The sequence below is a fragment of the Triticum urartu genome, chromosome 1A (assembly GCF_056163025.1).
Source record: "Triticum urartu cultivar PI428250 chromosome 1A, HENAU_Tu73, whole genome shotgun sequence".
Lineage (NCBI taxonomy): Eukaryota > Viridiplantae > Streptophyta > Magnoliopsida > Poales > Poaceae > Triticum > Triticum urartu.
Window position 1 is genome coordinate 487,798,417 of NC_141873.1, and position 23,496 is coordinate 487,821,912.

Here is a 23,496-nt window from a genome sequence, read left to right on the forward strand (position 1 = left end):
CGAGCAATGGACAACAACATAGTAACATTTATTAGTACGAGATAAAATCAGGGTGATGAGAGCTCGGTTCGTAAGCCTGTCCTGCTGTATACATAGTTTGTTTTATAGTAGACCGCACCAACTTTGAGTCTTGAGTGGAACACTTGTTTTGTCTTGCCGGTAAGACCGGGTGGCGAGCTTCTACCCCAAGACTCCAAAGGTCGCTCACCAAACTGATCTGGGCCAAACTTTGATTGACATTGACCCCCAGGAAAGCTCAGTTGTCTGCCTGGGCATCATGGGGCGTCTCCCTTACGCTGCAAGGCTGCAGCCAGGCAGCTCATCTCTCTTTCTGCAGAGAGAACTACGGATTTGTTTTTTCTTTTTTTCTTTTTTTTCTTTTGACCGCAGCTACGGATTTGTTTTTTCAGTGAGAGCGAACCCACCCAACTCAAGTGGCTGTCGAGTGTCCCAGAGCTGGACGGATCGACGGTCCAACTGCAGTAATACGTTTCGCGTAAAAAAAACGTAGGTGGGCCGTCGAAACCCAGAAGGCCCACGTGCATGTCCAGTCCAACCAGTCGCATTTCCGTCCGAGCCCGAGGCCCCGAGCCCACGGCCTCCACCACGAAAAGATTCCCGGCCTTTCGCCGCACGACGTTGGAACCCCACTGACAGCGCTGACCCACACCACCGGAGCCCACCTGGCAGGCGGCTTGACGAGACGGAGGAAGGTGCCTCGTCGCCTTCAGCACCGGCTCCGCCTCTTTCCGTTCCGCGTCCCAGGAAAAAAGAAGGGAGGAGAGCGGGCGACCGGAAGGCGGCGATGGCCATGGACCGCGTGCAGCTCCTCCTCGTCGGCCTCCCCGCGCTCCTCTTCATCTCCGACCTCTCCCACATCTTCGCGCCGCCGCCTCCCCACCTGCGCCACCCCCACGGCCACCCCCCGCACCACCCCCACCCTCATCCGCCCCACCATCCCCACCCGCCGCACCACCCGCACCCGCCGCACCACCACCCCCACCCGCCGCACCACCACCACCCGGACCCCGCCGCCCCTGCCATACAGGTCGGTCGTAAACCCTAGCCCGAGATTCCTTTCCCCCCTTGTCGTAAGACCCTAGCCCGGAACTCTGTCGCTCCGATCTGGGCTGCAGAGCTGACGTGTTGTTTTTGTGATACCGCAGCAGCCCAATCTGGAGGGAGGCGCTGGATTCGGCACGACCGTGGAGCTGCAGTTCTGCGCCTCCTGCTCGTACAAGTGAGTGCACGCGGACTGATGGTTGCTTGCTTGCTTGCACAATTGGTGTTGTAGTTTGCCTATGTGGATCAATTGGACGTATGTGCAGTGCGGCGGATACTGGGTTTTTGGAATTGCTGCGTGCTTGCCTTAGTTGACCATGCACCAATACACGGACCAATTTATCATGCAGAATGATTTAGGAGGTGGATTATTTGGTACTCCAGTAAAACCAGTCTCACTGGTGGTTGTTAGATAGCATTTGCTAATGCCGAACGCTTAATACAGTTGCGTTAAACTAGTAGTGTCGAACTGGAGGAGCAGTTATTGTTCATGAAAATGTTAGTGCGCTTGTGACAGTGTTAATGCTTTGTTAAACATTAAAAGTCAGACACTGTTATGAAATATGTACATGGATCAAGTAAGAGGTGCTATTGGAATAAATATGGAATATTGTTTAAATATGAAAGGAATTGGATTAGAATTAGAGATCGAATGAGTATCCTTTAATTCATTACTCAGGGGTCAAGTAAGTGCTCCTATAGAAGGGCTGATTCAGGAATATGAATTGACTTATGGAGTACTTGTGAGATCTTTTTCACTCTCGACAACGAAATCCATGAGGACCTCAGCACTGTGTTATAGGGACGCCTCACAATCTTGCTTCCAAAGTACATAGGTAATGGTGGAACAGTTAACTATATTCCAGTGTGGTTTGAACAGACTGATATGTAGGTTGCTGGTGAGGAGATAAGCGTATGTCTTTCTGATGTCAAGAAGTAAAAAAGAGGGAAAACTCCTAAACAACAACTTGATGGTTGTTGTGAGTTTATATTTTATCAATCTGTTATCTCCCTGGTTTGACCTCGTGAGTCCCAACCTATGCTCTAGTCCCCAATCTCCTATGTGTAGTTACACAATTTATTCCAAACTATCATATTTGTTCTATTTGGACAAACACTTTTCGCTGGCTTGGTTATAAAGCTAACACTGTACAGGGATAGGGAAGATGTGCTGGGGTGACCAGCTCCTGATTACAGCTAACACAAAAAGGCCCAGAACTGACCAACAAAAGAACTCACACGGCTAGAGTCTTGATAAGAAGAAAATACATAATCAACTTTGGCGTCAAAGAAAACCACAAAGAACGAGTAATACCCCTTAATGCACCTATGTACGGCCACGGTGCACAGGAATCTGTTGCCAAATCTTATCCATCAGTTCCAGCAGCTTTTCTTTCTCCTGATCTTGTAGCAATGGCCACCATTGCTGCACAGAACATAGAATACTTGTAAAATACATCTTCTGTTGCTCTGGCATCTTCACCTCCATTGCCATATTGCAAATTCCCGAGGCTACTGCTGAAAAGCAGAAGATCATTACCTTTCTGTTTGACCTGTTACACCCCATAACTTAGTGCTAAAGAAGTCTCCAATGTTGTCTGGGGACCCTGTCCCTGGACAGAGCCACTTTGATGCTGATCCAGACTTAGTTGGCATTTGGCAAGCAAAAGGTTAAACAAGATGTGGTTCACTTCCTCTTCCAAACCACACAAGCTGCATTTCGCTGGGCCCTTCCACTTCTTAAGTTGCTCCACACCAGCTGGCTATCTGTTTCGTATAACTTGCCAGAGGCAAATTGATATGCACACTTGTTAGGGTTCTACTTTAGTCTGCCACTCTTTGTTTAGTCTAAACTATTAATGATGATAGCATTGTAAGCATGATGCAATATCCTTGCTTTCATCTGGTACAGTTCAGGTTGAGTTCAGCTATAGATGATGGCAATGTTGAGAGCACACATTATTCATTTAATATAAGCTGACAGTAAGCATATTCATGGACTTAAAATGTTTCTAGCTTCAGGTCAGCTGAGATTTAACTTGCACTGATTAGGTAGCAGTAAGTAATCAGTTCTCTAGTGAGACTTGATGATTGTCGGCTACTATCCCTCCCTCACTCCCTGGCAGTTCCTGGCTTCTTTGTCGCTAGCAAGTGATAATGAACACTACGATATCTTCTCCAGTCGTAGATTGGTAGGGCTTGAGGTTTGTTCTTAACCCTTTACCTTGGTGCTATACACGTTTTATGTAAATTACATGGTACGTCTTGAAAATTCTTGCGGCAGCATGTTCTATAGACTGTCAATTTTCCAAGTTCCAGCACACTTACTGATTTTGTGTGCTACCACTTATTAATTACTCCCTCCGTCCGGTGAAGAGTGTACGTTTGGGTTTAAAATTTGTCCACAAAAGAGTGTACTTCTATCTTCCCAATGCACTTTAAAGTATTTTCTCTCATCACACGATAATCAAGACCAATAGTATTCTATACATAGTCTTCTTAATTTCTACATGCACCTAGCTCATTGGGGGTTGGGTAATTAAAGAGGAGAGAGATGGTGGCTTGCATCTTCCCAATGCATTTTTTACTCCACTCCATAATTTGTCTTAGAATTTCTAGATGTACACTTTTTACCGGACGGAGGGAGTATAATGTTAGAAATACACAATTAGAATGGTAGGTACACAGATCATATTTGGTTTATAGGAAGATTGGGCCCATGCTGCTGCAGAGTTTGAGAAGTATATTAATAGCACTCCAAAAGTTATATTCCAGTGTCATTCCATGACAAAGTACTAAGACGTTCCAAAAAATGTCATTTTTTACTTTGATTTGTTTTCTTCGGCATGTGTGACCAATGTTTGCGGAACACGTAACAATGTACGAGCGTTAAAGAAACTCAGAAAGGGTTTACCAACTTTTAAGAGAACAATGCCATGATGACTGCTGTGCCATTTCCCCCTTGTTTTCCTTTATTCTGTTCACTTCTGTATTTTATTTTTGCTTCATTTCTTGCAATCACAAGTTCACAGCAACCCACCCTTCCCAAATTCTAGCTATTAGCCTATCATCACCTTTTCTTTCATCTAGTTACACTGTCCTTGACTCCTTGGCCATCCAACTACGCGGTTGTAGGAATGAGCAGAAACATGTTGTAGCCTGCTTAAACTGTTGTAAGTAGCCACTCTCTTGCAAATGACGTGTGGATGGTGGAAGCGCCCCCCTTACTCACAGGTTCATGGAGGGATTTGAGGGTATGGGATGACCTAGTTGGTGGATTCTTCTGGCCACACCAGCAACAGCAGGCATGATATGTGCGACCTTCCTTTAGGGAAGACACCTATTTAGGTATCAATGAATGTTGAATACTGTGATCTGCACTGGGTAGCTGGGTTATAGTGACTTTACTCACATTCGGAGTAAGGCGTTTGCCACTAGTAACACTTAACATACGATGTGGCTACTACTTTGTGAACTTGAATTTTGACACAACTTAGCTGGCTCTGCATGAGAACACCAGTGTCAGTGTACCAGAGCATTGTTGCCACAACTGAGCTAGCCCTGCTCTCTTTTTCACTCTTTTGCCTTCATTATATGACCTGCAGTCGTGAGCACCAGTACAACGCGACGAGTATAAAATGGGAAAGAGTTTCTTTTCTTTTCTTTCTTACAGTGTGCAGTAAAGTGAAATATGAAACAACTAGCTCCAATTAGCAATTACTAAATCGTGGTATGGATCTAGGGCTTCTAAACACGAATTTTGAGTAATTCCTAATGTCAGTTAACTATTTTATTTTTATTATATCAAACAGAAAGGAACAACAGCAACTGTATTTTTTTATTTACTTTTTCAATCTGTGAGCTTTGCTTGAACTTGTTTCCTTATCTTGAGTTCCTGATCTTACTTGAAAAGGACATCGAATGACATGGGGCTAAGTTAATATGCGATGCCAGCATATTTCATCCGATATCCTATAAATTATATGTTTTGCTTTGGATGTACAGGTTAGACTGAAAACTTTTGACTTCCATTTTGCAGGGGAAATGCAATGACCATGAAGCGCATGCTGGAAACATCATTTCCTGGCATTAATGTTTTCTTGCATAATTATCCGCCAGCCTTCCCCAAGCGGGTACTGAGCAAAATCATGCCAGTCATTCAAGTTGGAGCCATTGCAACAATAATGGCTGGTGACCAGATTTTCCCCAGACTTGGCATTACTCCACCTCCATTGTTTTACTCGTTGCGTGCCAATAGATTTGGAACCATGGCGACAATTTGGCTAATTGGCAATTTTGCCCAGTCTTTCCTACAAAGTTCTGGTGCCTTTGAAGTTTACTGCAATGGAGATTTGGTATGTTTCCTATATCAGACACACCATTCTCTTTCACTTCTTAACACATAAATTGCTTGCTGCATGCTTGCATCATTAATTAGGATTCATGAGATTCTAGTGCGCGCCCTTTCTCTTTACTCCTTTTGACTGCAAGTTCATTATATTGAAAGATTACTTCCACAAACAAAATATCACCCTTTTGCCTTGTTGGGTTATCACAGAGATGTTTTCTTTTCCGTGAGATTCTGTTTCTCTTCCTAGAAAAACTGCTACATGGAAAAGGCTTGCTTTACCGACATGACTTGAGCAGTAATACACGAATACATTTATTTCTTACTAAAACTTTGCTTCCACCTTTCCAGGTTTTCTCGAAACTAGCTGAACAGAGGTTCCCTAGCGAGTTTGAGCTGCGCGATCTCATCGGCAGCAGGCTGCCACCTTCTCCATTCGGGAAAAACATGGGAAACGTCTTGTCTTAGTCGATGATCTCAGAAAGAATATCGTACTCAGCGCGGATGTATCTCTAGTTCTCTACTAAGGTATTTTATGGTTAGCTAGCTGATGTCGATCCTATCGAAACTCCACAGCTTGCCTGTAAACACTAGCTTCCGAATATGCGTGTGGTTTGTAAATGCCCTAAAAATAACTTGCACGAGACAGTGACTGACAGTGCGATCGATACTGCTGTATGAACACCTCCCACTATAATCGTGATTGCCTGATGCTGCTATGCTACTGGCAAAAGTCTGAAAATCTTCGCACCGAAGTTTTAGTCTTATTTATTTTTTGGAGTAAATTCTTCTTGTTTGAGCTTGTTTTTCTCAATGGGTCATGTATGTTGATTCTTTGCATGCATCGTGCCGCTCGGCCTACTGGCAAAAGTCTGAAAATCTGAAACAGGAGTTGATGGATTTTTGGATCGTGCCGCTCGGCCTACTGGCAAAAGTCTGAAAATCTGAAAGAGGAGTTGATGGATTTTTGGACTTAGAAGTTCGAACTCACCTTATCTCGTACCCCTAAAAGAAAAACTTATCTTTGTAGTCTTCTCTGCAAGACCATGGGCTAGGGTAGCCCCCTGCTTGTGCCAGCCAGAGACGCATGGACCGAGTCCATGTGCACCAAACCCCTCTTTCCCTTCCGCGAACCACAGATCGCTCACGTCACGGCCACAAGGACAAAGCTGCGCAAAACCGTACCCCTCTTCGCCTCCGGAAGCAAGCAAGATGCTCCGACGCCTCGCCGGCGCCGCCGCGGCGCCCCTCCGACGCTGCCTTTGCACGGTGTCCTCGCGCCCTCCCTGGGCCCTCACCTACAGGATGGCGGCGCTGGGCGCGTCGGGGGCGCCGTCGCCGGGCGCGCGCGCGTCCTTGGACCTCCACGAACCCCCCTGCGTCTCCCAGCTCTCCGTCCCCGCCCACCTGGCCGACGGCATGGACCTGGCCGCCGCGAGCATCCAGGCCGCGAGCAGCGACGGGCTCCTCCTCCTCGACTTCGCCGAAACCGGCGACTGGCCCGAGGCCATCCGCGACTGCAGTGGCAGCAGCAAAGCGATACCCGGATTGGCCGCGTGCGCCGCCGCCGTCGACCCGGGCGTCAGGCGCTTCGTCTGCAACCCTCTCAGCGGCCAGCTGTTCCGCCTCCCCGTCCCCAGCATGGATGCCGCGCTGACGACCACGCCCTTCGGCCTGCTCACCCAATCCCACGGCCCCCACGGCCCGCCTGACAGGTTCGTGGTCGCCCAGCTCTGCCTCCGGGAGAGGGACGGCCAAAGGGTCGTGCGCCGCTTTCGGTCCGAAACAGGGGAGTGGGACGAGCCGCCGCTGTTCGTCCCGTCCGCGGCTCCGGCTTGGCGCCCAATGCCGAACCACGAGGTGGTGGCGTTCGGCGACCGGCTGTGGTGGGTCGACCCTTTCTTTGGTGTCTTCTCCGTCGACCCATTCAGCGACCGGCCGGAGCATGGCTTCGTCGCGCTGCCGCGCCCGCTGCCCAACTTCGACATTGACGCGCCGCTGATGCTGTTCCGGCTCTTGGGTGTCAGCGAGGGGAAGCTGCGCTATGTCGAAATGACCACTAAGGAGCCGTTTATGCTCTACTCGTTCTCGCTCGACGACGAGGGGTCGTCCTGGAAGCTAACACATGAGAAAAGATTGAACCTGGTCTTCCCTGACAAATCCATACCAAGAGAATGTGAAATGCCGTGGATTTCTGCAATTGATCCATTCAATGCCAGCATTTTCTATTTCACACATGGCGACCTTGTTTGCGAACTCGACATTGACAAGGGGGAGACTGGGAGGAGTTCTTTTCCAGACAGCATCACATCTCGGAGCTACAGCTCTGCTTTCTTTGTGCCTGTAATGCTCCCAGCATGGATTGAATCCTACAACCTCCCGTGTACAGGTATATATATATATATATATATATATATATATATATATATATATATATATATATATATGCTTCTTAGACATGCATTCTTGATTCATTTGCATATTGAAGCTCTGAAGTTTCCTACACTTTAATTGTTAGGGTGCACAAGTTTTAGTTTAACATAGTTTTCAAATCATGTGTGTGGAACCTTGTTGTGCACAACATGGATATACTCTATTTGTAACTGACACAAATTGTATCTGTACTGAAGTTTCTGAAGGGAGTGATTGGGTGGCTGATATCTTAAATGTTGTGTAGAATTAATCATTGCATATAGACCCATACGTTTCAGAACTAAACTGGCCGTCATTAGCAGTGATTTATTCTGAAATGCCGCAGGCAGAATTTTGTAGTACCAGAGAATCTGGTGTATTTTGTTGAGTGCAATGGACATGGGATTGTATATCATGTTGAGTAAAAATGTCTTCTCTACTTAATGTCAACATATATCTCTATGCAACTGTCATGTTAAATGCCTAAGCGATATTTTCTGATTCAATTCTTGGTGTAATGAAGAAAGATATACAGTTCTCATTGTTCTGTGTCATTTGTGTTTAATTTCTTGTATCTATATGGATATAACTGAAGGAACACTTTCGAGCAAGGCGACCAATGCAACAAGGAAGACTTTGGCAGACATACTGGTTCGTGTTGACTCTTGACAAAGACCAGAAAAAAATCGAAGCATGCCAGAATATCTTTGGTACTTCCTCTTGAAAAATTCTTTCTTGTTTGGGTGCCCTTCTTATTTTCGCCTGATATTTAATCATATTTTTTTTCTCGTGTTCATGATTCTGTATATTTCCTATACTGCTCAGGAGTAAGTAGTTTGGTCAAGTCACCATGCCGAACTGCTACCCTAATTTACGATCCTTATACCATAATACTATTGTCATCCTTAATTCAAACTCCTATGCTGCATCAATAGTTTTTTCACTGGTACTGTCTTCAGTGCTTTGTACAGGAGTATTATCTGAACTACTCTACTACCATGCTGGTCTGACTTATACCAATACCCTAGACATAATTAAAATGAGAAAAAAGCCTAAAAGTCATCCTGCCCTCTCACCTTGATCAGCTTTATTCTTTCACTAGTCACTAATCCTGATATGTCATTACCAAATCAAGACTGAACTGAAGTATGTTTCTTGCTAGCTAGTATCTCGTACGAGATTTACAAAACAGGCATACAGTGTTGTATTCTGGTATGAGTATATCATGTTTTTTGGAGAAAATTATCCAAGAGAATATTCAGGTATTTCTGTTTTACCGTTTACTCTTTTGCCTTGCAGATTCCTTACAATGGACCGACAACTGAGCTGATGGTGGCACTGGAAGACATGGACTCTCATTTTGGGGAAATGCCGGGACAATCTTGGCGTGTTCCGCTTGTTGATGCGCTCGGCAATTTAGATGGAGCAGTCTAACAAATGCACTGTTACTTGCAAGACACGATGCTTATCTTCTCCGCAGCATGTTATTGCACCTACCAAAGGATATGTTTGATCGGATTGTTTTAGTGCATAGGTCATTTACGTGGTAATGAGAGATAAGAAATGCATGCGCTCTCTTTAATCTGGAATACAATGACCTTAAAATACTCTTTCCAGTGGAAAACGATATGTTCCCTGTTCTAAATGTTATTTTGGTGTTATTGACCGGAGTTTAGACCATCAGTCTCATTCCTACCAGCACAACTTGCTTTCTGAACCTAATAACGTGTAATCCAGCAAATAACCTTTGTATTTGGGTTAATGGTACGCGTGATTCAGAAGCTTGTGTCCACTGTTTAGTTATTCCATGGAACATTGTTATTCTAAAGAGCTACATAAGGGCGGTCAGGGATTCGGAGTGGGCCTGATGGGGTTCTCGCGCTGTTCTATCAGCGGCACTGGTTGTTGTTGGGAGCTGAGGCGTGTGGGCGGTCAAGGATTTTTTGGGCAGCGAGAATGTTCTGGACGACTTTAATGATACCGCTGTGCAGGTTCTTATACCCAAGGTGTTTGATTCCTAACAAGCATCGGGTTTTCTTGTGGGTTGCACTCAGGGACACCGGACACAAGAGTCAACATGTTGAAGAAGGAATGGACAGCTATTGTACAACGTAATGGGTGCGATACTATCCATCATATTATCCTGCGTTGCAAACTTGCTGACACCGCAGGTCTAAGAGCATCTCCAACAGACACGCGGTTGTGCGGCGTGTTAATTAGTTTTTGCAGCATCAAAATTGCGTTTTAGCGCGTTGAGTTGGTGTTTTGCTTTACCAGAAGCGTAAAAACACGGCGTCCAATCCGGTGGCCCCACCTGCAACAACCCAGATTTTGCAGCGCGTGCGAGCGGGCACACCAAATACGCAGTGCGCTGAACGTTATTCACCGCGCGCGGGATTATAACGCAGCCGCTGGAGCGCTACTTTCGACCGCGCGTGCTATATTACCCTTCTTTCCAGCGTGCGGCTTATATAACGCATCCGTTGGAGATGCTCTAAGTTCGGTTTGAAACGTTTAGCCAATAATCTCTCAAGCTTTAAGAAGTGTTGTGCTCAACCACGCTGAGGGACAGCTACAGTGGACTGTGGAATGTCTTCTTTGCCGCCTGTGCGGTAGCACTTTGGGCTGCTCTATATGCTCAAGTTTTTGGAGAAAAGAGATTCTCCCATGCACGGGAGACCCATGCGTTGTCAATCTCTCTTCTGCTTTACTTCTTACACTACACAAACTCACTCATGCCTTCTTCATTTGATTTTAAAGTTTGAATCTTATTAATCCATTGAATCAAAAGTCTAATTTATGATCCGTTTGCGCAGTGGCGGAGACGGGGCGCGGGGAGGGGGGGGGGGGGGGGGGGGGTTGGATCGATAATTGAGGAGACATAGGCAGGTACGCATGTATTTGGCCCCCTCCCCCCTTTCCCCCCCTTTCAGATTTCCTCAACGTATTCGTAGAAAAAAAGACCCGTGCGAAAAAAGCCCACTAGTAGCCCCTAGCTTCCATGGACACTGTAAGTCCATAATTAGCTTATACATGGGGTTAATCGCCGCTACCATTCCAGTTTTCGACGCCCTCGCCCCCGCTCGCCTCTTGCCCTTCTCTCCCATTGCCCTGCTCTGCTCGGCTGCTCCCAGGACCCAGGCATGCTGCTCTCAAATTCTCGTCTTCTCGATCAGCTGATCTGATTCACATATTTAGGTAAATGGTTGCTGCACTTCAACACTTGTCAATTCTTCCCGCTTCAATCAAAGAACCAGCAAGTCGATTCTCATCTTGTATCTGTGTCGAATTGATGCTTCAAATTTCTTTTTGTTTTGGTAACTTGATTGTGTAATTTGTGACTCTATGATCTATGATTCTATGAAGAGTTCCCATCTTTCACATGTCCACAATAATCATGATAGTGTTGTACTGTGTGTGTCGGTCAGTTCTTATTTTGTGATGCAAATTATCTATTATCTTGTATTAGTTCCTATCTGTGATTGCAATCCATGACTCCATTCCAATCCGCAGGCAACATCTATGAAGAGAAAAGTAGGGCCAAACACCATTAGGAGTAATGCTTTTTTAAGCCAGTTACTTCAAGTTCTCAACCTATTGAAATTGATAGTGAGGTGTGTAAGGGCATATTTATCCCTAAGGTGTTTTGGTGATTGATGACAATGCGTTTGCGGACTAATCGTGTGCCTTGAGTATCCCAGACGTTTCATCGCTAGGCACAAGACGGTTGGGTGCCCCTCGAAGACTGTTGAAGACGGCGTCTTTGAAGGAAATATGCCCTAGAGGCAATAATAAATTTATTATTTATTTCCTTATATCATGATAAATGTTTATTATTCATGCTAGAATTGTATTAACCGGAAACATAATACATGTGTGAATACATAGACAAAAATAGAGAGTCACTAGTATGCCTCTACTTGACTAGCTCGTTAATCAAAGATGGTTATGTTTCCTAACCATAGACATGAGTTGTCATTTGATTAACGGGATCACATCATTAGGAGAATGATGTGATTGACTTGACCCATTCCATTAGCTTAGCACTTGATCATTTAGTTTGTTGCTATTTCTTTCTTCATAACTTATACATGTTCCTATGACTATGAGATTATGCAACTCCCGTTTATCGGAGGAACACTTTGTGTGCTACCAAACGTCACAACGTAACTGGGTGATTATAAAGGTGTTCTATAGGTGTCTCCGAAGGTACTTGTTGGGTTGGCGTACTTTGAGATTAGGATTTGTCACTCTGATTGTCGGAGAGGTATCTTGGGGCCCTATCGGTAATGCACATCACTCAAGCCTTGCAAGCATTGCAACTAATAAGTTAGTTGCAGGATGATGTATTACGGAACGAGTAAAGAGACTTGCCGGTAACGAGATTGAACTAGGTATTGAGATACCGACGATCGAATCTCGGGCAAGTAACATACCGATGACAAAGGAAACAACGTATGTTGTTATGCGGTCTGACCGATAAAGATCTTCGTAGAATATGTAGGAGCCAATATGAGCATCCAGGTTCCGCTATTGGTTATTGACCGGAGACGTGTCTCAGTCATGTCTACATAGTTCTCGAACCCGTAGGGTCCGCACGCTTAAAGTTTGGTGACGATCGTAATTAGGGTTTTTGTGTTTTGATGTACCAAAGGTTGTTCGGAGTCCTGGATGTGATCACGGACATGACGAGGAGTCTCGAAATGGTCGAGACATAAAGATTGATATATTGGAAGCCTATATTTGGATATCGGAAACGTTCCGGGTGAAATCGGGATTTTACCGGAGTACCGGGGGGTTACCGGAACCCCCCCCCCGGGGGGGGGGGTGTTATTGGGCCTACATGGGCCATAAGGGAGAAGAGGAGGGCCGGCCAGGGCAGGCCGCGCGCCCCCTCCCCCCTAGTCCGAATAGGACAAGGAAGGGGGGGGGGCGACCCCCCTTTCCTCTTTCTCCCTTCCTCCTTCCTTTTCCAACAAGGCAAGAGGGGGGAGTCCTACTCCCGGTTGGAGTAGGACTCCTCCAGGCGCACCCATAGGGCCGGCCGCACCTCCCCCTCTCCCTCCTTTATATACTGAGGCAAGGGGGCACCCCATGACACAGAAGTTGATCCTCGTGATCGTTCCTTAACCGTGTGCGGTGCCCCCTTCCACCATATTCCACCTCGGTCATATCGTAGCGGTGCTTAGGCGAAGCCCTGCGTCGGTAGAACATCATCACCGTCATCACGCCGTCGTGCTGATGAAACTCTCCCTCAACGTTTTGCTGGATCGGAACTCGAGGGACGTCACCGAGTTGAACGTGTGCAGAACTCGGAGGTGCCGTACGTTCGGTATTTGGATCGGTCGGATCGGGAAGACGTACGACTACTTCCTCTATGTTGTGTCAACACTTCCGTTGCCGGTCTACGAGGGTACGTAGACAACACTCTCCTCTCTCGTTGCTATGCATCACCATGATCTTGCGTGTGCGTAGGAATTTTTTTGAAATTACTACGTTCCCCAACAGTGGCATCCGAGCCTAGGTTTTGTGCATTGATGTTATGCACGAGTAGAACACAAGTGAGTTGTGGGCGATATAAGTCATAGTGCTTACCAACATGTCATACTTTGGTTCGACGGTATTGTTGGATGAAGCGGCCCGGACCAACATTACGCGTACGCTTACGCAAGACTGGTTCTACCGACGTGCTTTGCACACAGGTGGCTGGCGGGTGTCAGTTTCTCCAATTTTAGTTGAACCGAGTGTGGCTACGCCCGGTCCTTGCGAAGGTTAAAACAGCACCAACTTGACAATCTATCGTTGTGGTTTTGATGCGTAGGTAAGAACGGTTCTTGCTAAGCCCGTAGCAGCCACGTAAAACTTGCAACAACAAAGTAGAGGATGTCTAACTTGTTTTTGCAGGGCATGTTGTGATGTGATATGGTCAAGACATGATGCTAAATTTTATTGTATGAGATGATCATGTTTTGTAACCGAGTTATTGGCAACTGGCAGGAGCCATATGGTTGTCGCTTTATTGTATGCAATGCAATCGCGTTGTAATGCTTTACTTTATCACTAAGAGGTAGCGATAGTCGTGGAAGCATAAGATTGGCGAGACGACAACGATGCTACGATGGAGATCAAGGTGTCAGGCCGGTGACGATGGTGATCATGACGGTACTTCGGAGATGGAGATCACAAGTACAAGATGATGATGGCCATATCATATCACTTATATTGATTGCATGTGATGTTTATCTTTCATGCATCTTATCTTGCTTTGATTGACGGTAGCATTATAAGATGATCCCTCACTAAATTATCAAAGTATAAGTGTTCTCCCTGAGTATGCACCGTTGCGAAAGTTCTTCGTGCTGAGACACCACGTGATGATCGGGTGTGATAGGCTCTACGTTCAAATACAACGGGTGCAAAACAGTTGCACACGCGGAATACTCAGGTTAAACTTGACGAGCCTAGCATATAACAGATATGGCCTCGGAACACGGAGACCGAAAGGTCGAGCGTGAATCATATAGTAGATATGATCAACATAGTGATGTTCACCATTGAAACTACTCCATCTCACGTGATGATCGGACATGGTTTAGTTGATTTGGATCACGTGATCACTTAGAGGATTAGAGGGATGTCTATCTAAGTGGGAGTTCTTAAGTAATATGATTAATTGAACTTTAATTTATCATGAACTTAGTCCTGGTAGTATTAGCATATCTATGTTGTAGATCAATAGCTCGCGTTTAGCTCCCCTGTTTTATTTTTGATATGTTCCTAGAGAAAACTAAGTTGAAAGATGTTAGTAGCAATGATGCATATTGGATCCGTGATCTGAGGTTTATCCTCACTGCTGCACAGAAGAATTATGTCTTTGATGCACCGCTAGGTGACAAACCTATTGCAGGAGCAGATGCAGATGTTATGAACATTTGGCTAGCTCAATATGATGACTACTTGATAGTTTAGTGCACCATGCTTAAACGGCTTAGAATCGGGACTTTAAAGACGTTTTGAACGTCATGGACCATATGAGATGTTCCAGGAGTTGAAGTTAATATTTTAAGCAAATACCCGAGTTGAGATATATGAAGTCTCCACAAGTTCTATAGCTAAAAGATGGAGGAGAATAGCTCAAGCAGTGAGCATGTGCTTAGATTGTCTGGGTACTACAATCGCTTGAATCAAGTGGGAGTTAATCTTCCAGATAAAATAGTGATTGACAGAATTCTCTAGTCACCATCACCAAGTTAGTAGAACTTCGTGATGAACTATGATATGCAAGGGATAACAGAAACGATTCCCAAGCTCTCCGTAATGCTGAAATCGACGAAGGTAGAAATCAAGAAAAATATCAAGTGTTGATGGTAGACAAGACCACTAGTTTCAAGAAAAGGGCAAATGGAAGAAGGGGAACTTCAAGAAGAACGGCAAGCAAGTTGCTGCTCAAGTGAAGAAGCCCAAGTCCGGTCCTAAGACTAAGACTAAGTGCTTCTACTGCAAAAGGACTAGTCACTGGAAGCAGAACTGCCCCAAGTATTTGGCGGATAAGAAGGATGGCAAAGTGAACAAAGATATATTTGATATACAGATTATTGATGTGTATTTTACTTGTGTTCGTAACAACCCCTCGGTATTTGATACTGGTTCAGTTGCTAAGAGTAGTAACTCAAAACGGGAGTTGCAGAATGAACATAGACTAGTTAAGGGTGAAGTGATGATGTGTGTTGGAAGTGGTTCCAAGATTGATATGATCATCATCGCACACTCCCTAAACTTTTGGGATTAGTGTTGAACCTAAATAAGTGTTATTTGATGTTTGCGTTGAGCATGAATATGATTTGATCATGTTTATTGCAATACGGTTATTCATTTAAGTAAGAGAATAAATTGTTGTTCTGTTTACATGAATAAAACCTTATATGGTTACACACCCAATGAAAATGGTTCGTTGGATCTCGATCATAGTGATACACATATTCATAATATTGAAACCAAAAGATGCAAAGTTAATAATGATGGTGCAATTTATTTGTGGCACTGCTGTTTAGGTCATATTGGTGTAAAGCGCATGAAGAAAATCCATGCTGATGGGCTTTTGGAATCACTTGATTATGAATCAGTTGATGCTTGCGAACCATGCCTCATGGGCAAGATGACTAAGACTCCGTTCTCCGGAACAATGGAGCGAGCAACAGATTTGTTGGAAATCATACATACTGATGTATGTGGTCCGATGAATATTGAGGCTCGTGGCAGGTATCATTATTTTCTGATCTTCACAGATGATTTGAGCAGATATGAGTATATCTACTTGATGAAACACAAGTCTGAAACATTTGAAAAGTTCAAAGAATTTCAGAGTGAAGTGGAGAATCATCGTAACAAAAATAAAAGTTTCTACGATATGATTGCAGAAGTAAAATATTTGAGTTACGATTTTGGCCTTCAGTTAAAAACAATGTGAAATAGTTTCACTACTCACGCCACCTGGAACACCACAGCATAATGGTGTGTCCGAACGTCATAACCGTACTTTATTAGATATGGTACGATCTATGATGTCTCTTACCGATCTACCACTATCGTTTTGGGGTTATGCATTAGAGGCAGTTGCATTCACGTTAAATAGGGCACCATCTAAATCCGTTGAGACGACACCGTATGAACTATGGTTTGGCAAGAAACCTAAGCTGTCGTTTCTTAAAGTTTGAGGTTGCAATGCTTATGTGAAGAAGTTTCAACCTGATAAGCTCAAACCCAAATCGGAGAAGTGCGTCTTCATAGGATACCCAAAAGAAAATGTTGGGTACACCTTCTATCACAGATCTGAAGGCAATATATTTGTTGCTTTAAATGGATCCTTTCTAGAAAAGGAGTTTCTCTCGAAAGAAGTGAGTGGGAGGAAAGTAGAACTTGATGAGGTAACTGTACCTGCTCCCTTATTGGAAAGTAGTTTATCACAGAAATCTGTTCCTGTGACTACTACACCAATTAGTGAGGAAGCTAATGATGATGATCATGTAACTTCAGATCAAGTTACTACCGAACCTCGTAGGTAAACTAGAGTGAGATCCGCACCAGAGTGGTACGGTAATCCTATTCTGGAGGTCATGTTACTTGACCATGACGAACCTACGAACTATGAGAAAGCTAGAATTGTCGCAAAAAGGTTTTCAACAAGTTCAAAGTGTTGAGTACGATGAGAGTTTCTCACTTGTATCTATGCTTAAGTCTGTCCGAATCATGTTAGCAATTGCCGCATTTTATGAAATCTGGCAAGTGGATAAACAAAACTGCATTCCTTAATGGATTTATTAAAGAAGAGTTGTATATGATGCAACCAGAAGGTTTTGTCAATCCTAAAGGTAGTAACAAAATATGCAAGCTCCAGCGATCCATCTATGGACTGGTGCAAGCATCTCGGAGTTGGATATACGCTTTGATAAGTCGATCAAAGCATATAGTTTTATACAGACTTGCGGTGAAGCCTATATTTACAAGAAAGTGAGTGGGAGCAATACAACATTTCTGATAAGTATATGTGAATGACATATTGTTGATCGGAGATAATGTAGAATTATTCTGCAAAGCATAAAGGAGTGTTTGACAAGAGTTTTTCAAAGAAAGACCTCGGTGAAGCTGCTTACATATTGAGCATCAAGATCTATAGAGATAGATCAAGACGCTTGATAAGTTTATTCAATGAGTACATACCTTGACAAGATTTTGAAGTAGTTCAAAATGGAACAGTCAAAGAAGGAGTTCTTGCCTGTGTTACAAGGTGTGAAGTTGAGTAAGACTCAAAACCCGACCGTGGCAGAAGATAGAGAGAGAATGAAAGTCATTCCCTATGCCTCAGCCATAGGTTCTATAAAGTATGCCATGCGGTGTACCAGACCTATTGTATACTCTACCCTGAGTTTGACAAGAGAGTACAATAGTGATCTAGGAGTAGATCACTGGACATTGGTCAAAATTATCCTTAGTGGAATAAGGATGTGTTTCTCGATTATGGAGGTGATAAAAGATTTGTTGTAAAGGGTTACGTCGATGCAAGTTTTGACACTGATCCAGATGACTCAAAGTCTCAATCTGGATAAATATTAAAAGTGGGAGCAATTAGCTAGAGTAGCTCCGTGCAAAGCATTGTTGACATAGAAATTTGCAAAATACTTACGGATCTGAATGTGGCAGACCCGTTGATTAAACTTCTCTCACAAGCAAAACATGATCACACCTTAGTACTCTTTGGGTATTAATCACATAGCAATGTGAACTAGATTATTGACTCTAGTAAACCCTTTGGGTATTGGTCACATGTCGATGTGAACTATGGGTGTTAATCACATGATGATGTGAAGTACGTGTATTAAATCACATGGCGATGTGAACTAGATTATTGACTCTAGTGCAAGTGGGAGACTGAAGGAAATATGCCCTAGAAGCAATAATAAAGTTATTATTTATTTCCTTATATCATGATAAATGTTTATTATTCATGCTAGAATTGTATTAACTGGAAACATAATACATGTGTGAATACATAGACAAAAACAGAGAGTCACTAGTATGCCTCTACTTGACTAGCTCGTTAATCAAAGATGGTTATGTTTCCTAACCATATACATGAGTTGTCATTTGATTAACGGGATCACATCATTAGGAGAATGATGTGATTGACTTGACCCATTCCGTTAGCTTAGCACTTGATCGTTTAGTTTGTTGCTATTGCTTTCTTCATAACTTATACATGTTCCTATGACTATGAGATTATGCAACTCCCATTTACCGGAGGAACACTTTGTGTGCTACCAAACGTCACAACGTAACTGGGTGATTATAAAGGTGCTCTACAGGTGTCTCCGAAGGTACTTGTTGGGTTGGCGTATTTCGAGATTAGGATTTGTCACTCCGATTGTCGGAGAGGTATCTCTGGGTCCTCTCGGTAATGCACACCACTCAAGCCTTGCAAGCATTGCAACTAATAAGTTAGTTGCAGGATGATGTATTATGGAACGAGTAAAGAGACTTGCCGGTAACGAGATTGAACTAGGTATTGAGATACCGACGATCGAATCTCGGGCAACATACCGATGACAAAGGGAACAACATATGTTGTTATGCGGTCTGACCGATAAAGATCTTCGTAGAATATGTAGGAGCCAATATGAGCATCCAGGTTCCGCTATTGGTTATTGACCGGAGACGTGTCTCGGTCATGTCTACATAGTTCTCGAACCCGTAGGGTCCGCACGCTTAAAGTTCGGTGATGATCGTAATTAGGGTTTTTGTGTTTTGATGTACCGAAGGTTGTTCGGAGTCCCGGATGTGATCACGGACATGACGAGGAGTCTCGAAATGGTCGAGACATAAAGATTGATATATTGGAAGCCTATATTTGTGTAACGCCCTTGATGCGGCTATATCTCCCACGTGTCAAAGCACGACTTAGAGGCATAACCGCATTGAAAGCAATGTCGCAAGTGAGGTAATATTCACACAACCCATGTAATACATAAGGGAAAAGATACATAGTTGGCTTACAATCGCCACTTCACACAATTACATGAATAAAGCATTACATCAACCAGATACAATCAAGGTCCGACTATGGAACCAAAATAAAAGAAGACTACCCCAAATGCGACAAGGTCCCCGATCGACCCCAACTGGGCTCCACTACTGATCAACTAGAACGAAACAACACAAAGGACAAGATCTTCATCGAGCTCCTCCTAGAGCTTGGTTGCGTCATCTGCACGGACTCATCGGCACCTGCAAGCTGGTTTTGGAAGTAATCTGTGAGCCACGGGGACTCAGCAATCTCGCACCCTCGCGATCAAGACTATTGAAGCTTATGGGTAAGGTAAAGGTATGAGGTGGAGCTGCAGCAAGCGACTAGCATATATGGTGGCTAAACATACGCAAATGAGAGCGAGAAGAGAAGGCAAAGCACGATCGTGAAACTATGATAAAGAAGTGATCCTAGAACAACCTACGTCAAGCATAACTCCAACACCGTGTTCACTTCCCGGACTCTGCCGAGAAGAGACCATCACGGTTACACACGCGGTTGATGTATTTTATTTAAGGTCAACTTCAGGTTTTCTACAACCGGACGTTAACAAAATTCCCATCTGCCCATAACCGCGGGCATGGCTTTCGAAAGTTCAAATCCCTGCAGGGGAGTCCCAACTTAGCCCATCACAAGCTCTCACAGTCAACGAAGGATATTCCTTCTAGCGGGAAGACCCGATCAGACTCGGAATCCCGGTTACAAGACATTTCGACAATGGTAAAACAAGACCAGCAAAGCCACCCAGATGTGCCGACAAATTCCGATAGGAGCTGCACATATCTCGTTCTCAGGGCACACCGGATGAGCCAGACGTCGGGTGGGCCAGCCCAGAGTTGCCCCTGGTAGCTCCGGACATCGCTCAGTTTGGACCAACACTCAGAGGAGCACTGGCCCGGGGGTTTAATAAAGATGACCCTTGGGCTGGCCGACCCAAGGGAAAGAAAAGGCTAGGTGGCAAATGGTAAAACCAATGTTGGGCCTTGCTGGAGGAGTTTTATTCAAAGCGAACTGTCAAGGGGTTCCCATTATAACCCAACCGCGTAAGGAACGCAAAATCCGGGAACATAACATCGATATGACGGAAACTAGGGCGGCAAGAGTGGAACAAAACACCAGGCATAAGGCCGAGCCTTCCACCCTTTACCAAGTATATAGATGCATTAATTAAATAAGATATATTGTGATATCCCAACAAGTAAACATGTTCCAACAAGGAACAACATCTCCATGTTCCAACAAGGAACAAACTTCAATCTTCACCTGCAACTAACAACGCTATAAGAGGGGCTGAGCAAAGCGGTAACATAGCCAATCAACGGTTTGCTAGGACAAGGTGGGTTAGAGGCTTGGTTCAACAATATAGGAGGCATGATAAGCAAGTGGTAGGTATCGCATCATAGGCATAGCAAAAGAGCGAGCATCTAGCAAGCAAAGATAGAAGTGATTTCAAGGGTATGGTCATCTTACCTGAGATCCCGCAAGGAAGAACGAGTCCATGAAGAAGACAAACGGACGTAGACGAACGGGTCCTCACAAACGCGACGTTACCGGAACCAACCCGAAGAAGCAAACACCGGAAAAAAGCACACAACATAGTAAACAAACCACACATGAACATGATATGATATGCGGGATGCGGTATGTGATGCATATGCATGATTTGCAAGGGAATGAATGAACCTGGCCTCAACTTGGAAATCCAAGTATGCCACTGGAAAGATGAGATGAAATTGCTTGAAAACGATATAAAGATCACCGGAATCGGAGTTACGGTTTGGAAATGGCAAGCAATACAAATATGACCACGGTCTGCGATTTACAGCAAGTAGCCATCTAAATGCAACAAGAAGAACATGCTATAGCACTCAAACATGGCAACAAAATACATGGCAGGGATCCATTCATGATGCTTAACAAAAGATGAACACTGAGCTACGGCCAATTCATCTATTAACAGGTTCAAACAAGCATGGCAAAAGAGCAAACGGTAAACAGATTTCAGACTTAGTGAAATTAACACAAGCCTGGAATTTCAGATCAGGTAGCACACTTTGGAGCATGAAAACTATATGCTACAGGACCTGAACATGGCAAAGTAAAGCATGGCATGGATCTACTCAAAGAGCTTAACAAAAGTCCCTTAGTGACCTTGAGCCAAAAGGGATCAGAAAATACAATTGCAAGCATGTGAACAAGGCAAAAACATAATCAGGTTACAGACTTAGAGAAAAACTGGAGCATGCAAATCAGATATCAAGTAGGCATGTTTACGAGCTCGATGCACTCACTACAGAGCAAGTCATGACAATCTAAGCATACACCCATCAAGAATACACATTATACAAGCTAGACATGGCAAGAACATTAACATAGCATGCATGGATCAACTACAACATCTTCGGCAAAATCGCTAATAAGTAGACAATCTGCCCAGATTGACGAAATAACAAAAGTAGAGCTCGATTGACTCAAGCTAGGGTGCTCCATAATTGCAAACAAAGACATGGATGGATAGAGCACCACAAGATTAACAAGTCATCCTTACTGATCATCCTCAAAAGAGGCACGGATCACTAGGAAACAACATGAACATATGACATACTGGTAAAAATAGATCAAGGACTTAGTGGAATTGCTAAGTCCCTGAAAACAGCATTAACGAATGCACCACTTTGCAAGCTTGTGCTAGCCACCACACATATCACAAAAATACATGGATAGCACCTCTGGAAAGATGGCAAGGCATATAACAAAACACATGTAGAGCTCAGGGGCATATCATGCACACCATAATCATGGCAAAAATGACAAATATCTAATTGGAGCAGCAGATCTGACAATTATCTCAAATAGCATTCTTCCAACAGCATTTCGGGCATCAAGATGAACTCAAATGAAAATGATGCAATGAGATGAAATGATGTGCTCTCTGAGACAAACATTTTGATATGCTACACGCATGAATCAGAGCTACGGATGATGAGTTACGACATGATGAACAAGGGCATTGAAACATGGAAATTTCGGAAACTTAGTAGAAATTATACCCCCGAGGAAAAAATCACTGGGCCGGAGGAAATGGGCCGGCGGGGACGAAGCTGGACCACGGGGAGGCTTGCGCATGGGCCGCAGGCAAGGCCGATTGGGCCGGCCCACGCGGGCGCTCGCGGGTGAGGTCAACGGCCTCGAACGAAGACCGGCTGGATCGGGCTCCTCTCGATCCATGGCGGTGGCAGCGCTGGAGAACTCCGGCGAGGGCGCAGCAACGGCGGGGTGACCGGAGAGCAACGGGGAATGCCGGAAATGGCACGGGGGCTGCCGGATCTGGCCGGAGTTGGCCGGATCCGGGCGATGGCGAGGTGGAGATGGCGGATGCGGTGGTTGGCGATGGCGGACGCGGCGACCGGCGATGGAGGCAGCGAGGCGGTGAGAGGAGGCGGGCGGTGGCGCGGGCGGCGATGGTCGCCGGCGGGGAGGCGCTAGGTGGCGGGGAGCAGCGGGCGAGCGGGATCGGCGGCGCGCGGCGACCGGGCCGGGCGGGTCCGCGATGGGCCCGGCGGGCCGGCGCGGTGGAGACGAGGCGCGGGACACATGGCGGCGCGCGAGTGGAGGAGGGAGGCGGCGGTGCTGAGGTGGCAGCTCCCGATTGGCCGGAGTGATGTGGCGGCGGGGTGGACATGTCCGGCGCGGTGGAAAAGTGTCCGGTGGCGCGAGGAGGACGAAGTTAGGGCTTCGTCTGCGCGAATTTCGGAGGGGATCACATATATATAGGTAGAGGGAGCTAGGAGGGTCCAAATGAGGTGCGGTTTTCGGCCACGCGATCGTGATCGAACGACCGAGATGATGGAGGGAGTTTTGGTGGGTTTTGGGCCACTTTGGAAGGGTGTTGGGCTGCAACACACACGAGGCCTTTTCGGTCCCTCGGTTAACCGTTGGAGCATCAAACGAAGTCCAAAAGGTATGAAACTTGACAGGCGGTCTATCGGTAGTAAACCAAGGCCGCATGACAAGTCTCGGTCCAATCCAGAAACCTTTAACCCCCACACACGAAAGAAAGGTAGAAAGGACCACCGGAGGAGATAGGAGCGCCAGA

The 23,496-nt window shown here is 45.1% G+C and overlaps 2 protein-coding genes across 3 annotated transcripts; both read left to right on the forward strand.

Moving 5' to 3' along the window:
* Positions 1–725: 725 nt before the first annotated feature.
* On the forward strand, positions 726–6,165 carry LOC125521246 (selT-like protein). The gene is made up of 4 exons (XM_048686314.2): positions 726–1,048; positions 1,167–1,240; positions 5,102–5,417; positions 5,762–6,165. The coding sequence occupies exons 1-4, from the start codon at positions 806–808 to the stop codon at positions 5,876–5,878; spliced, it is 750 nt and encodes a 249-aa protein (XP_048542271.1). The 5' UTR covers positions 726–805; the 3' UTR covers positions 5,879–6,165.
* Positions 6,166–6,297: 132 nt separating this feature from the next.
* Positions 6,298–9,528, forward strand: LOC125532941 (uncharacterized). 2 transcript variants are annotated; one of them, XM_087526499.1, is made up of 3 exons: positions 6,298–7,753; positions 8,418–8,532; positions 9,122–9,528. In XM_087526499.1, the coding sequence occupies exons 1-3, from the start codon at positions 6,623–6,625 to the stop codon at positions 9,145–9,147; spliced, it is 1,272 nt and encodes a 423-aa protein (XP_087382625.1). In that variant the 5' UTR covers positions 6,298–6,622; the 3' UTR covers positions 9,148–9,528. The 2 variants fall into 2 exon arrangements, with proteins under 2 accessions (XP_087382625.1, XP_087382626.1); XM_087526500.1 differs by having other exon boundaries at positions 6,298–7,799; positions 9,122–9,527.
* Positions 9,529–23,496: the final 13,968 nt, after the last annotated feature.